The sequence below is a fragment of the Hemibagrus wyckioides genome, linkage group LG10 (assembly GCF_019097595.1).
Source record: "Hemibagrus wyckioides isolate EC202008001 linkage group LG10, SWU_Hwy_1.0, whole genome shotgun sequence".
Lineage (NCBI taxonomy): Eukaryota > Metazoa > Chordata > Actinopteri > Siluriformes > Bagridae > Hemibagrus > Hemibagrus wyckioides.
In genome coordinates, this window is record NC_080719.1 from 22,285,101 (window position 1) to 22,301,263 (window position 16,163).

The 16,163-nt window shown below is 40.0% G+C and overlaps 1 protein-coding gene across 3 annotated transcripts in view; it reads left to right on the forward strand.

The window, feature by feature from the left end:
• vps13c (vacuolar protein sorting 13 homolog C) overlaps positions 1-16,163 on the forward strand; it is a 66,294-nt gene that overhangs the window by 41,958 nt on the left and 8,173 nt on the right. For all 3 annotated transcript variants that reach the window (XM_058400538.1, XM_058400539.1, XM_058400540.1), the window contains 34 exons: positions 319-432; positions 590-693; positions 822-989; positions 1,200-1,504; positions 1,612-1,759; positions 1,897-2,041; positions 2,173-2,300; positions 2,388-2,548; positions 3,108-3,358; positions 3,589-3,812; positions 3,903-3,995; positions 4,097-4,462; positions 5,049-5,138; positions 5,333-5,488; positions 5,595-5,859; positions 8,064-8,218; positions 8,452-8,573; positions 9,018-9,315; positions 9,465-9,854; positions 10,034-10,138; positions 10,220-10,381; positions 10,474-10,599; positions 10,802-10,935; positions 11,154-11,280; positions 11,945-12,180; positions 12,963-13,107; positions 13,193-13,333; positions 13,709-13,790; positions 13,913-13,982; positions 14,089-14,200; positions 14,941-15,054; positions 15,361-15,494; positions 15,584-15,665; positions 15,774-15,887. In XM_058400538.1, the coding sequence (XP_058256521.1) occupies positions 319-432; positions 590-693; positions 822-989; positions 1,200-1,504; positions 1,612-1,759; positions 1,897-2,041; positions 2,173-2,300; positions 2,388-2,548; positions 3,108-3,358; positions 3,589-3,812; positions 3,903-3,995; positions 4,097-4,462; positions 5,049-5,138; positions 5,333-5,488; positions 5,595-5,859; positions 8,064-8,218; positions 8,452-8,573; positions 9,018-9,315; positions 9,465-9,854; positions 10,034-10,138; positions 10,220-10,381; positions 10,474-10,599; positions 10,802-10,935; positions 11,154-11,280; positions 11,945-12,180; positions 12,963-13,107; positions 13,193-13,333; positions 13,709-13,790; positions 13,913-13,982; positions 14,089-14,200; positions 14,941-15,054; positions 15,361-15,494; positions 15,584-15,665; positions 15,774-15,887 (5,567 nt within the window). The remainder of the gene's footprint in view (positions 1-318; positions 433-589; positions 694-821; positions 990-1,199; positions 1,505-1,611; positions 1,760-1,896; positions 2,042-2,172; positions 2,301-2,387; positions 2,549-3,107; positions 3,359-3,588; positions 3,813-3,902; positions 3,996-4,096; positions 4,463-5,048; positions 5,139-5,332; positions 5,489-5,594; positions 5,860-8,063; positions 8,219-8,451; positions 8,574-9,017; positions 9,316-9,464; positions 9,855-10,033; positions 10,139-10,219; positions 10,382-10,473; positions 10,600-10,801; positions 10,936-11,153; positions 11,281-11,944; positions 12,181-12,962; positions 13,108-13,192; positions 13,334-13,708; positions 13,791-13,912; positions 13,983-14,088; positions 14,201-14,940; positions 15,055-15,360; positions 15,495-15,583; positions 15,666-15,773; positions 15,888-16,163) is intronic.

The window sequence follows — 16,163 nt, forward strand, 5'->3', positions numbered from 1 at the left end:
TACAGATCTATGAGAGTCGTTAGAATAGACGTTCATCTATTTATCTTTCATCCCAAACTATTGTCACTTAAACTGTGGTCCTCTTCATGGTACAGGCTTATGAATATTCAGTGATATAAAAATGAATTAAAATCAGCTGAAAGGATGACAGTTTGTTTGTATTTATTGTATATAATTATTGTACATATGTTTTCGAGAAAACATACTACATACTATTGTATTAAAAACATCTTTTTAATTCATTTTGAATGAAGGGGTGCCATTAATTATGGAATAGACAGATTATTGATTATATTTTGGTTACTGTTCCATCTACAGCCCGGTCCCATTATAAAGGAGACATCGTTGATCTGAAAATCCTTGTCCAGCTTGGGGCCTTCAACATGCTACTGTGTGACCAGCACTGCAACATTGCAGACATGAAGATTCACGGTCAGATTTCTATCATCATCTTGTACCAGTTATGCTGAAAATGTGCCACAATTTTCTTCTTTTAGGGTTGCAAATGTTATATCTAATACTTGATCAATATATGAGAAGTGGATGAGTGTCCGATTTAAAACTAAATCTTCCTCAAACGCTCTTCCAGATCTGCATGGGTCTCTCTTGATGAAGGAAAGTGAAACACACGTGTCTGCTAGACTGCGTGATTTTGTCGTCATTAATGTAGACCCTAAAGCAGTTCACAACAAGGCAAGTCAGCTATCTATAGACAGTTTTATAGTCATTCTATAGACTCTATACAATACAGCTCTCAGTAGACTCAGTAGAACATTTTCCTGACACGCTTTTGTTCACTATGTATTTGTGTTTTTTTCTAGGTTGTCTGTATCGTGGATGATGAAGTATTCAGCTTTAATTTGAGCCTAACCCCTAAAGCCACAGAAGGAGATGGATACACAGACACCACCAAGGTGGATGGAAAGGTGAAGCTTAATGTGGGCTGCATTCAAGTGGTCTATCTGCAAAAGTTTGTCATGACATTGGTGGTAAGTCTGAACTGCATTCACTTACTTATTTGCTACACAAATTCACAATTATTGTATCAGGCATAGCATTATGACCACCTTTTCCTGGCAAAACAACCCTGATCCTTCAAGGCATGGACTCCACTAGATCCCTGAAGGATCCCATAGGATGGGTGGTGCAGAAAATCAAGTCCCACTAATTCTGATTCTTTCTGAATGTATCCATGCTAGAAATTCAGCAATAGCTTTCAAATGGCCAAGGAGGCTTTAAGTGTGGCCACAGCACAGGCAGCAGAGAAAGCAGTCTCCAGCGTAAGGGACTTTGCTCAGAAGAGTTTCAGAATCACCCTGGACATTAGACTGAAGGCGCCACTCATCATCATCCCTCAGTCATCCGTGTCTCATAATGCTGTGGAGGTCGACCTTGGTCTCATCACCGTGAGGAACAGCTTCTCGCTGCTTCCGATAGAAAACCGTCCACTACCTGCCGTCATAGATAACATTGACTTGGAGCTAACCCAGCTTAAACTGTCCAGGTGAACCTGTTTTAAAGCGTATTATAGTCCTATTATTATATATTATAGTCCTAACTATTGGCACAGTTGCTGCAATTTTGTAATATGTTTTTTTTAAATAATACTAGACTTTTTATGGAGGAAGGTGCAAATAAACCCAGTTCAGAGCTCCTACAACCAGTGAACCTGGTCCTGTCAGTCAGACGTAACCTCGCCGCTACCTGGTACCATAAGATGGCTGCCCTTGAGATAGACGGAGATCTGAAGCCCATGGAAGTGAGTCCTTTTTTTCTCTCCTGTGAATCTGTGAGACAATTTCTAACGTAATTCACAATATTGTAGATCTGCTATAATATAGACAAGGATTACAGTCAGTGCTAAAGAAGGTTCTCTTTTTTTCTATTTTATTGCAGGTAGCTTTGAATCAGGACGATCTGGTTCTCTTATTGAAGATTCTGATGGAAAACATTGGGGAGGCCAGCAGCATTGAGCTAGACATCAGCCCAGATCCTGGAATAAAACAGACAACTGTGCCTACTAGATCTGGCACACAGAATGGTAACAGATACACAGCAAATGTCTTACATAAAAATGTTCTTTCATGTTTCAAGCAAGGTCCACATCTGTGTGTGTGTGTGCATGTGTGTGTGTGTGTGTGTGCATGTGTGTGTGTGTGTGTGTGTGTGTAGTCTCTGAGAATCTTACGGGAAGACAGCCAGAAAGCAAATCAGCAGAGGACGATCTGGTAGCGACGGTGAAATTCAGTTTCAATGTTGAGTCACTTGGTCTGGTTCTGTACAACAACGATTCCACACAGGTGTGTGTTCCTACTAATCACAAGCCATGTCTATACACATGTACTGTCATGAGTGACTCTCTATTTCTCTCTCTCTTGTGTGTATAGCCTGGTGTGCATCAGGAGAGTTTGTGTATTGGAGAGTTTATGCTACGTAAGATAGCTGCTTCTGGTAAGTTGTTCAGTGACAGCAGTCTGGAGGTTTCTAGTATTCTCACCACCTGCACCCTCGATGACAGGAGGAGCGGCGTTCAGCGAATCACATCCAGGTGACAGAAATCTGCTGTCATAACATATATACAGCACAACCCACATGTCTTTTAACCCTTTTTCCTAGAGGCCAAAAATGGATTTTCCTCCTGTTTGGTTGTGTCCATTTTGTCCGTGTCTTTGTCATGCTCGACTAAACAGTGATGCTTAATATGAAGCTCATATGAAAGTAGACACTCAGAGCTTTAGGAATTTGTAGTGTTTCATAGGTATTTCTGTTTTCCCTCTCCTACTAGAGGCAATATATTCATAGAAATATTTTGGTTTTTTTTCACACAAATGTTTGGTCATATTAAATCCATTTCTGCTCTCTGAGTCGCCCCAAGTGCTTGTTCATAAGCAGCTTCATTTTTTATCTTCACCCAATAAAAACACACATCTAAAACACACTGAAAGCCAACAGAATCCTGACTCATTTTATATCAGATTCACAGCCAGAAAATTATTAATTTCTTTATACTGATTGAAAACATCCCATAGACCCATTTCCATTCTAAGTATTTTTCATAGATTTCCCACAGTCTGTTTTGTGTAAGTTTATGTCTCTTTGTTGATCAGAATGGTGGGAAAGCGTGACGACAGCTCAGACGCCATGATCGACTTGACGTTCAATCAGAACAAGGACGAATGCTCCGTGGTAGCTGTGATCCAGAAGCTGTATCTCTGTGCCAGCATGGAGTTTCTCACGTCTGTGGCTGATTTCTTCATCCAGGCTCTGGCCAAGTCCCAAACCACAGTGTCAGACAAACCCAGGTCACTCCCACTCAAACAGATCTCAGAGCAAATGGTCCAGGGTGAGCTGAAAGCAGGTACAGGAATTTCATAGGCTCATTAACTAAACAGTTTTCTGTAGTGCATTGCTTAGATTAACATTAGCATTTGGCTGAGAGAAATTGAGACCAGGGTTCTGCAGACATTTAATATTTTGTGTATTTAGTATTTCTGCTGTATATTTACATTATTTCATAAACTGAGATATGAGTCTATTGAGATTCTGTCAAAGTAATACCTATAATATAATGTGTTTTGGTGTTTGTAGCCACAGCCCAGAAGAAAAAGGTGCGTGCCGTTGTGATCGATCCAGAGGTGGTGTTTGTAGCAAATCTAATGAAGGCAGATGCTCCTGCTTTAGTGGCTTCTTTTCAGTGTGACTTCAGTCTGTTCTCTGAGGAGGCAGATCAGGTCATGAAGGTCAACCTTAAGGATTTCAGAATTCTCGCCTGCCCATTCATAAGGAATAAGGACAGCAAAGCCGTAACCACTGTAAATTTGTTGATATTTTGAAGTATTTGTTTATAAGTCTGAAGTATATTTGGTATAGTATTTTTTAATACCATATATTTGTCTCACCAGGTGCTCAGGCCATGTTCTGTTGTTCTGGACACCAGAATATCACCCAGTGGTTCAGTCACTGGCTCCGTCACTGTAGATGAAGTCATCGTAAAAGTGAGTAGTGCTGTATATTCAGAACTCTCTTAGTAGAGTTCATCTCAGAGTAAGAAATGCAACTTTGAAACGTTGAGCACATTTTCTTTGTCTTTGCACAGATCTCACCAATCATCCTAAACACTGTCCTGACCATCACAGCAGCCATGACTCCTAAACCCAAGGAGGAGGAGGTCAGTCAGAAACCTGTTGATCTGACCACACTCTGGGCTGTACGAGACATTTACTCCTGCAACTACTGGTTCCTGGATGTCGAGACTGCCACTGAAGTGACTGAGAGGTTCCAGGAGGTCCACAGCAGCAGCACGGCCCAGACTTTTAGTGCGGATGTGAAGGTGGTGCAGGTGACTCTGGAGTCTGGCCAGGGCCACCACACGGTACCATTGCTGGTGGCTGAGTCTACATTGTCCGGCTGTGCACGAAATTGGTCTTCTTTACTCAGTGTGTCTGCAGACATGACCCTCGAGGTGGGTGTTCTTGCATTGTCCACTCCAGAGTTTTTGGAATCATGAAAATAAGTACAACAGTATTTTTGTAACCTCTTCATATGCTTTTGCACTGCTTTCAAAATTATTGACACCACCCCCACACAATATTATTAAAGCGTACCCTTAGGAGAATAAGCACTGAATCCCTTTAAGTGATATACAATGGTTAAACAGTGATCGTGGATCACCCACATCATCCAGATCTTTAATATTCTTAGCATTGTGTGTTGTTTTAACTCAGGGATGCATTGATCTTGACACTACTTTCTTACTGCTTTTTTACTCTTACTTGCAAAAGATGAAAAAGTTTATCCATGTGATACAAGGCTAGTGTACATTACTGTGCTGAAGAACCGCGAGATGACGGTGATTTGGACATCATTCACGATTAATGATGGCGATCGAAATCTGTTTGTACATCCTTACCATCAAATAAAACTTGCAGTAAAAATGCTGCTGGTCTGGAATAAAAATAATAGAAAAAATCGTGATAATTATAGGAGGTACTATTATCATAAAGTGACTTTTTCGCAATATTCCCTTTCTGATATCCCTGTTATTTTAGGTGAACTATTTTAACGAGTCTCATGCCGTTTGGGAGCCACTCATAGAGCGAGTCGATAACGGCAGACGCAGATGGAAACTCGGAATCGAGGTATACTCTATTTGGTTTATTCTCTATTTAGTGGTTCAATTGTGTGTGTTTATTGTGCATGTTGATGTAGGAGTATATAGATACTTGCTTGATTGAACATTTTTTGTTGTTCCACTGTGTAATTATTATTATTATTATTATTATTATTATTATTATTATTATTATTATTATTATTATTATTGGGGTTTTTTTAGGTAAAGAATAATCCAGTTTGGGATAAGAGCCCTGTTCCTGGTGATGACTTCATAATGCTGCCTGAATCTCGCACATCCATTAACATCTGCTCCAAAGACACCATGAACATCACATTGTCCAAATGCTGCCTGAACGTCTTTCAGAACCTCACCCAGGTGTACATTCATGTGATCTATGAAAAAAGAACAAGATACAATATTACCTAGTCAATGTTTTGTTAAACTTTTCCCCTTATCTTGTTAACTTGTGTTTAAATGCCAGGCTTTCTCTGAGGGAACTGTCTCCACGTTTGATCACTCGCTGAAAGAGAAAGCTCCATTTACAATCCAGAATTTCCTTGGCATTCCCCTGATCATCCAGCACGGCGCTAATCTTCGCTTGACTGAATCACCAACCCAAAATAAAATGCATGAGGTTGGAGTTGGGGGATCCTTGGATTTGGAATATTCTCTCTTTAAACATTCAACACGGGTAAACCTGTCGACGCTGCAGAGACAGGAGAGCTGCCTTTTCAACCTTAGCATCGGTAATTGCATCCTGAGCAATATTTGTTTAGAAAAACAATTTCTTTGCTTTACTCTTAAAATAGCTGAAATTGCATGAAAAAACATTATGTTTGCATTGAGTAGACAAATTTCTCCTCAAACATGGGTCATTTCAGACTTGGGTCATTAAAACTGTGCTCTAGAATTTCCCACAATTTTATGAACCGTTTATCCCTGAAAACAAGCCTTGTTCACTTTGCACTTAAGCCAGCAGGCATTTTTAGACCTAGAATTCTTTGTTGTCAGCAAGGCATCAAAAGCTACAGACTTGCCACTTGGATCCAATACCTACATCCTCTAGTCAATACATGTTTATTTTCCCTTTGTCTCACTTATAACCAGTGGCTAAACCTGGTTACAAAACTTAGTTTATCAAAAAAAAACTTGTTTCTTACAAATTGTAATCACTCCAGTTCTCAAAAATTGACTTTAAACAACTTAATAACTGTAGACCCATGTCTACTCATTTAAGTCCAAAGAGCACAGCCTCCAACAGCCTGTTTGATAGGTCTGTCTGATTTTATTATGGAAACACAGAGGTGTCAACATCCAGTTTACCTATAGCATTTATCCCTAACTGGTACTGTTGGTATTCACAGAACTGGAGTATGTGCCCCTCCAATGGCTCTTGTCTGACAGATTTCTCTTGCCCCCAACTCAGAAAAGGTTTTCCAGCTTCCCAGGAGACTTATTCCTGGACCTCCCAGAGAACTGTGTTCCTGCTACCTTGTTATCAACCAAATCAAACCACCAGCCTCAATCTTTCACAGAAAGCTGAATGTGAAGTGCTGGGTGTATCTGGAACAATCCATATTGCTGGTAGAATGAAACTGAACACATGAAGTCTGGGCTGCTCTTTGGACCAGCGGCCAAAGACGCCCTTGGGAGGAGTGTTCAAGCTTTGAATATGCAAAGCTGAAGGAACAAAGTAGACTAGCCAAATATTGGTAACACCTGTCGATTATCAAGGGATGATTCAATACTAAAAGACCACAGGGCCTCGTAAGAGCTGCAGGCATACAAATTCATGCACTTAAGATTCTAACAAGGACTCTTGTCCACACTGTGGGTCAGGCCTCAGGTGGTGCAAAGAATCAGTCATAGTAAGGGTCTGTCAACATTTTGGGCAGACACCTTTATCAAGAGCGAGTTACAATTTATCTCATTTTATACAACTGAGCAATTGAGGGTTAAGGGCCTCACTCAAGAGCCCAGCAGTGGCAGCTTGGTGGTCCTGGGATTTTAACTCACAACCTTCTGATCACTGATCCAACATCTTAACAACTAAGCTACCACATTCCCAGGACCCCCTGTCAACAGGATGCCTTACAGCTGAAAACACTACCTATTGGTCCTGAATAAATGTATACTTTCATAACCACCAATATTGCACATCACAGACATTACATTATTTGCCAGGAAAATGGGAGTGAGCCACTATGCCTGATCCGAGCTCCTTTTTAGAATGCAGGGTAACAGAAACCCTTCAACAAAAAAGTCACTCTAGAGTAATCCAGACACTAACATCTGCAAGACGAGTTTATCGGTAAGGCATGCATTCTTTTTGCTTGTGTGCAAGCAAGGAAGTCCATTTCACTATGGTGTACTGTATGAGCTCAAATTACAGGGTCTTAAGGGACTCCAGTACAAATGCATACACAAGGTTCTTGGGCAAGAGTATCAGCTATAGGCACCTTGCAACCTTCAGAAAGAGACACCATTCATGGTGCTTCTAAATGCAGGATGACTGACTGCTCACCATTTGTGGAACAGTTTGTACCTGAGAGGAATACAGTGCCCATGTAATAGGTAATGTTCCTTTGCATGTATTTTGGACTGCCGGGTTACAGTCCTGAATCAGCTCAGTCCTGAAGTGCCAAACCCACAGTTGCAGGTAACCTGGCCAAGGGTGCTAAACCATTTTCTTAATTTAGGGCAGTCCATCCAGTTGTGGCAGCAGTAGTGTGTGCGCTTAGTGCCTTGTGATGGAATAGTGTGCTGCCCACAGAGCTTTGCACCAAGTGCTCACAGAGTTGGCGCTAGATCCGCTAGATCCACTTTGACCCTGACCAAAATTAATAAATGATGCTTTCAATAATTTAGCAGTTGAATCATTTATATATAAATGATTTTAACATTTTACAAAAGTGCTGTCTGTTGAAGTGATAATGTACCTTATCTGCAGTGCCCACAGGCTACAGTGAGATCTCTAACATTCCAGTGGACAGGCCAGGCCGGAGGCTCTATAATATAAGGAGGCTTCAGGGGTCCGTATCTGTGCTGCTGCAGATCAGTGCCTCAGAAGGCAACAAAGTCATCACTGTGCGAGCCCCACTACAGGTAAATATATTTATTTTACATGAAAAACTAATAGATAAAATACTGGTTGATATTTTATAACAATACTAACATTGAGTTCACTGGTCTCACTTGGGATGCCCTTATTTTTGGATGTTAAGGTTCTTTAAGTATACTCTGGCATTCAATGCCCAAAATGACCAAATCAGTTCTTGACTTTAAATGATGCTCTGATTGTAAAGTTTCTTGTGTCTGTTTTTGTTCATCTTTTCTAGATTATAAATCATTTCTCAGTGCCTTTTGCCATTTTGAAGTACTCCCCTGAACTAGGAGGGCTGATGAACGTTGGAGTTGCCGAACCAGAGAAGGAGTTTCATGTCACACTGGACTCTTACAGGTATACATGGAAATCTGTGCTTGGTGTGAGATTTGTGCCTCTCCACTGTGCAGTGAAATTAGAGCTGGTGCCAGAGCCAAATACCCAGGATGGTATTGGGTTGATACTAGCAAAAAAATGGTGGATCAGGTATCGGAGGAAAAAAGAATGAATTTGATCCTGTAACAGAGAAAAGCCTGAAGAAAATTTTGGAAATACGTTTTTGGCTCTGGAGATCTTTATGCACATATATACTTATCTTTATACTGTAATGTACTTGTGTAAAAGCTGTGTTTTTGTCTAAGAAATGTTTTAACTGTGTATTGATTTCTAAATTTTAAATTTAATGATTTCTAAAAGTGCTTTTATTACAAAATATTTTAAAGCTTAAGACAAAGGTATTTCATCCAGTGTTATTTAATAATACTAAACAGTCTAATTATATCCGATTATGTATTTCAATAGATGTCAGTTGTTCTTGATGCCTGTTGGACCTTTGGAGGGACAGTATTGTGAGTCAACTACATACATCACATGGAAGGAGCAGGTTCATGTGAGTTCAGAGGTGCGTTCCATGCTGCAGTGCCCAGCGAAGGACAACAGCTTACGGCCAGTTTTCATCAACACACTGGCAGTTCCAGACAACCTGTGTCACATTGACAGCCAGAGTGAGGACGAATGGGACCCTGCCTACATTATCCACCTGCATCCAGCTGTTTGTCTACGAAACCTGCTTCCATACTCCATCAACTACTTAATGGAGGTACATGGCATTACCAGCTCATCAGCCATAACTGTATATGCCACCATGGAATACTATAAAGCTCTAAACATCAGATGTATCCATTAACTCACGCATTAGTCTAGTGTTTCTGTATTCATTCTAGTTTTTATTATTCCCTCTCACCTCAGGGTTCAGCTGAGTTTGGGGAGCTGCTAGAAGGCAGCACAGCCGATCTGCTGAACGCGAGCATCATGGGTGAAATCATCGAGTTAGCTCTGGTGAAGTATCAGGGCCGCAACTGGAGCAGCCACGTCAAGATCATCCCCGACATGCCCGAGTTATTCCCTGTGTGCTTTACCAGCGACACCAGCGAGAAGCTCACTGTAGATGTGTATGCACACACGAACCGCGTGGCTGGACGGCTCATCGTTTCCATCTTCAGCCCGTACTGGATCATCAACAAGACAGCCCGTGTGCTGCAGTACCGGGCTGAAGACATCTACGTCAAACACCCTGCAGATTTCCGTGATGTCATACTGTTCTCCTTCAAGAAGAAAAACATTTTCAGCAAGAACAAAGTGAGTGTAATGAGTAAATATATAAACCCCAAATATTTCATTTCACTGAAATTGTTATTTAAATTTTATACCTTACTGTAAAGTTGAGATAAGAAAAAACACATTGTCATTGCCGTTGTTGTACTGTATATAATGTGTTTGCTTTTGCTGAAGATTTTTTCCTACAATTTATTCCCTAGCTGCAGCTTTGTGTGTCCACCAGCTCCTGGTCAGATAGCTTTTCTCTGGATACAGTGGGCAGTTACGGGTGTGTGCGTTGCCAGGATAAAAGCATGGACTTCTTAGTAAGAATTTGTATCTGGATGTGTAAATTTAAAAGTGTGTATATACATATATATCTGGACACAAACCTTTTTTTTTTTTAGGTGGAAATCAGTATACAGTTAAGCAGTTTTAACCTGACGCGGATTGTGACTATAAGCCCTTTCTACACTCTGGTGAATAAATCCTCCTTTGAGCTAGAAGTTGGGGAGGTGCAAAATGGCAGTAATGTCAGCAACAAGTGGCACTACATCTCCTCCACAGAGGTTTGAATTCCTTTTAAATGCTATCTTCACAATGGCTCCAGCTCTTACTGTAAACATGTGCCTTTATGCAGTGTTTGTGCTTGGTTCTGCAGTGTTTGCCTCTCTGGCCAGATTCTAGCACGGAGAAGCTGTGTGTACGAGTTGTCGGTTCTGAATTTGCCTCCAAAGCCTTCTTCTTTAACAAACAAGATAATGGAACTTTGCTTTGCATGGAGCAGGTAAGCATTTCTGGTGTAGTGTGTAGGTTTTGACTGTATTACTGTAACCATTACATGAACATATAGTATTATAATACACAAACATAGATCCATACACTTTTTTTTTTCTTTAACTACATGGCCAGACCATGAAAGATCTCATTCACTTTCACTACTTTATACAGAGTTACACCAAGAGACTTGTTTTGTTTTTTTCCTTCAGTATGGAGGCATCATAGTAGATGTAAACATCTCAGACCACTCCACTGTCATCAGCTTCACTGATTACTATGATGGAGCAGCTCCTGCTATGCTGGTGAACCATACACCCAGGGTTACCATCGCAATCAGACAGAGGTTAGCACCCCAATACTCTCCAAGTAACACTGTAATAATTATTGTACATTGGTCCCCTGATGCATGGGTACATGGGTTTGTTCAGCTCTGCCTTCTCCCTTAACATTTTTAAGTGTCACTTCTGTCTTATCACTTCTTTCTTTATTTATAAAGAAAGAATCATTCATTTTGGGAATCTCATATGGCCGACTTTGTGTGTTGCCTTGTTTTTGGTGTAGTACCTGTGAGGCATCCTGTGAGCTGAAGCCAGGTGAGGTTCAGCTCTTTGTGTGGGACAACCCTGCAGGGGTGCGGAAGCTGTGCTGGACATGTCAGGGTCACAGCGGAGAACTAGACCTGATCAAGGTGAGAGAAATATACCCAGGGCTGTATGGTTCCTGTCACATGATTACAAATTCTTTTATTTACGAATTCATCCATGCTTTGCAAGCTATCAGTCTACCATAGCTTTTTTTGAACACAAACATCCCCTTAATTATAAAAGGGTGTGTAAACTTATGCAACCAGTTTTTTCTCTAAAATGTTTCTGATTGTTTTTCCACAACGTTTATACACTGTAATTTCACACTGAGACTGGAAAATTTTTTGACACGGTTTGTCTAGGTTTAATTTTTTATATCACAAAAACCTGGCATTTGAACAAAGGTGTGTATACTTTTTATGTTTATTCTACTCTAGTGTTCAGACATACTGGTTAATGATTCAGAAAGGCTGAGGATTTAGATCTTGCAGGTTGAGAACAACAGTGTCAGGATTCAGCCCCATGACACAATTCCATGACACAGTGACAAACCTGACCTCAAGAACTTCTATTAGAGTATTAGACCAAAGTGCTTTACCTCTTCTTAAGCTTACATACAAGTTTAGTTATTAGCCCTAAACTGTAAAATGTGCGTGTACATACTTGTATATACGGTTAATCAAGTATGACTGTATAACGGCGCAAACTGTTCAGAGGAATTCCACATGAATCCCATGAGAAAACCACATGTTCTTTTGGAATCTGTAGGACCAGTGTGGCGAGTTTGCATATGACGGTCTGACTCAGGTACACTGGGTGTCGTTCCTTGACGGCCGACAGCGCATCTTGCTTTTTACTGAAGACGTGGCTGTGGTTACTAAAGCTTGCCAGGCTGAAGAGCTGGAGCAATTCCAGCAGGAAGTCAACATCTCTATACAGAACCTGGGCTTGTCCCTCATCAACAATGACAACAGACATGAAATAGCATACATGGGCATTACCAGGTGAGAAACATAACTGTGAAATTCTGAAGCAGTAAAGCCAGGACAGGACTGAAAGCTGAAAAGTCTGTTACCGAGTTGTGTATGTTACATACAGCTCTGGAAAAAAATAAGAGAACACTGCCCAATCTCCAGATTTGAACCCTATTGAAAACCTCTGGAATGTCATCAAGAGGAAGATGAATGGTCACAAACTATCAAGCAAAGCTGAGCTGTTTGCTTTTTTGCAAAAAGAGTGGTATAACGTTCCCCAACAGCAGTGTGAAAAACTGGTGGAGAGCATGGAGCCAAAACGCATGCAAATCGGGGTTATTCCTCCAAATACTGATTTCTTAATGTTATTTAGCCAAAGCATTAACACAATTTGTTTACAAATGATTTGCATTTTGTTTTATTTGAGTTATTAAAGCTCTGCAAATACTGCATGATCTTGGGTTATTTTGATGTGTTGTCATTTCCTTTAAATATACACTCTAAATAACAATAGTTATATTTTGAATTTAGGAGAAATATTGTCAGCAGTTCACAAAAAATGAAACAAAACTCTTCATTTCACCAATACATGAACCTGGAAGAAAAAAACAGAAGAAACTCATGCAGTGGTCTCTTATTTTTTTCCAGAGCTGTATATTACATATGTATGTAATATATCTATCTATCTTCACATGATCCCTGCACCTGAAACCTTTCCCTTGAAGAAATGACTGAACCTCATCATGTGCACATGATGACTTGTATATCACTGTTCAACATGCTGTATACTTTCTTGCTTTATTTCTGGTTAGTTCGGGTGTTGTGTGGGAAATGAAACCAAAGAACCGCTGGAAGGCTTTTAACAATAAGAACATCAGTCTTTTGGAGAAGGCCTACCAGAACCATCTCAGTGGCAAGGCAGAGCCAGGCTGGGTGAAGCTGGAAACAGGGCTTGAGGTGAGCAAATCCCCAAGCTTGTCTTTTTAAACCCTGTACAGGTATCATGACTAGGTTTGAGTATAAATATGTGGATATGACTCAGGTGGACTTTACAAGAGTGCCTATGGTGATGAGACATCCCTACTCGTACCTTATCCGGAGGAACTTTTTGGCTGGTATCCATGTGGAGCTAAAGCAGTCGCAACACCAAAGGAGCCTTCGAGCCCAGCTTCACTGGCTGCAGGTAATGCACATGTGGGTGCAGGATAAAAGTTGAATGCTCTTACAGGCAAAAAGGCTAAATATAAATAAAAATAAGCCAGAGGACTACTGAATTCCTGGATTAGGTCTTATTTTGCTTTCACAGTACAACTTGCAGGTGATTAATCATGTGTCAAAAGTACAGAAACATAGCAATTGCAGAGAAGGTTGGGAATGAAATTGTGTTCCTTATGCTATTTTATTTTTTCATAACAATTATAAAGATAACATGAATATTTTAATACATTTGTATGAAGCAAATAAGTAAATTTGGTATAACTTACATGCTAATAGAATGTACCATGAATGTACCATGTTCTGGTTGTGGTCCCCTTTTTAACCATGCAGATGTTTGCAGGTGGATAACCAGCTAACCGGAGCCATCTTCCCAATAGTATTTCACCCTGTTCCTCCTCCTAAATCAATTGTTCTTGACTCAGGTACAAGTCCCTAGGTCTTTTTTGATACTGCTTTAATGTATGTATGTATGTATGTATGTATGTATAAAGAACACAGAGCACAACTGGGACTAACTACATGCATGTTTTTAATGCTTTGTCAGAGCCAAAGCCCTTTATTGATGTCAGCATCATTACACGATTCAACGAACACAGTCAAGTAATGCAATTTAAGTAAGTGTATCTTTTTCCATATGGAAGCCATGTAGCAAAAGTCCCAAATAATGAGTTCGAGTTCCTTATGAAGCATAGACCAGATATTTTGTCTATGTGTGTTAAGGTACTTCATGGTACTAGTGCAGGAGATGGCAGTAAAGATGGATCAGGGATTTTTGGGGGAGATCCTCGCTTTCTTTACTCCCTCCACCAACATCCAGGCTGGCAAGAAGAAGGTACCTGCAGCATGCACAATATCCTACATGATACCTGCAGAGAGTTTATATATATTTTTTCTTCTGCTTTAATCCCTGATTAAACTGATTTGGGGAAAAGATTGATCAGAATACTCCAGATTATGTTGCCCCTTAAATTCCTGGGTCTCCAAGACCAATTAGCACTTACTTCCTTCTTTTATACAAGCCAACATCACATGCAGCCTGCAGATCCTTGTCTGTCCTTCACTTGGCTTTGGGAACTCCACTCAGGGGTCAACATTCTTGACAGGGTTCTCCTTACTTTGTAGTTGTTTCCTAGCAACCAACATTATATAATAATAATAATAATAATAATAATAATAATAATAATAATAATAATAATAATAAAGCATCATGAAAAAGAATGTAACAGTTTGGTGTTGTCAGCAGGTTTGCAGTCTTTTCCGTCTGTTCCAGTACTTTTGCTTACCTACAATTGATTCTGAACCCAAATGGGCCATGTTCTAATCTGTTCAACTCACTGAGATGTCAATATCAGTAAATTAAATTCTGATGCATCATCCCATATCCATCTACAGAGCTCAAACCCAAATGTTGTCGGAGTATATAGCAAAAAAAAAAAGCATAGGAACTGGCCTTGTTGTTCCAATACTCTCCAAGATGACTGTATATATAGCTGAAATAAACGGATGTCTGAGATAAGAACAATTCTGTACCTGTTTATTACAGTATGTTGTCCTACTTGTCCTACTCTGCAGAGTAATCTGATTGAGAAAGATCTGAATTCACTGCAAGCACAACTGATGGAGAGCTCCATTACCGACGCTTCAGGCCTCAGCTTCTTTGAGCACTTCCACATCTCTCCAATTAAAGTAAGAAACTGAGAAATGGATATATTTCACTTTAATAGCCTTTATAGGAACGTCTGTTCAGCCTTCCTGTTTGAAGCAGTGTGGGCAGTCTCATGTGACATCTCTCATCAGCCGGGAGATTCTGCAGAACTGTTGCTTACTGGCTCTTTTTCATTTTTAACACCATTGTGTGTAAACTCTAGACTATTGTGTATGAAAATCCCAGGAGTCCCAGTATCCGAAATACTCACATTAGCCTACCTAACTACATTTCTGATAATTGATGTTAATACTAACTGAAGTGTGTGTGTGTGTGTGTGTATATAGTTGCATTTGAGTCTGTCCATTGGCTCCAGTGGAGATCAGTCTGAAGAGGGTAACATGCTGGCGCTCCAGTCGGTCAATCTGCTTCTTAAAAGCATTGGAGCAACACTTACTGATGTGGATGACATCATCTTTAAGTAAGTGTCATAAAATTTACTTAGGACTGTATTAAGCATTATTAATTGTAACAGAAACAGTCAGGTGGTTGATATTAATTCTTTTCTAGACTTGCTTTCTTTGAAATAAAGTACCAGTTCTACCGGAGGGAGACTCTGATGTGGGCTGTGATTAAGCATTATACAGAACAGGTGAGGAGCTCTTACACTCACATCCTGAGCATAGAACCTCTAACTACAAAAGCACACACATGCACATATTTTGTTTTTTAAATTATATTTATTTTTTTTACTTTGCAGTTCCTGAAGCAGATGTATGTGCTGGTACTGGGACTGGATGTGTTGGGAAATCCTTTTGGACTGATAAGAGGTCTCTCAGAAGGAATGGAGGCCTTCTTCTATGAGCCTTTCCAGGTATAGCATCTATTATTTAACTCCATCCAGCTATAGTATATGTATTTATAAGTCAAAGTCAAAGAAGCTTTATTGTCACTTCAACCATATATAGCTGATGCAGTACACAGTGAAGTGAAACAACGTTCCTCCTAGACCAGAGGTGCTACACATAACACAGACAAAGCACAGTGACGCAGACAAACATAGAGCTATAACAGAGTTAAAAAATTAAACTATAATTTAAAAATTAAAATTAAACTAAAAAAATTAAACTATACTTAAGGTGCAGTCTTT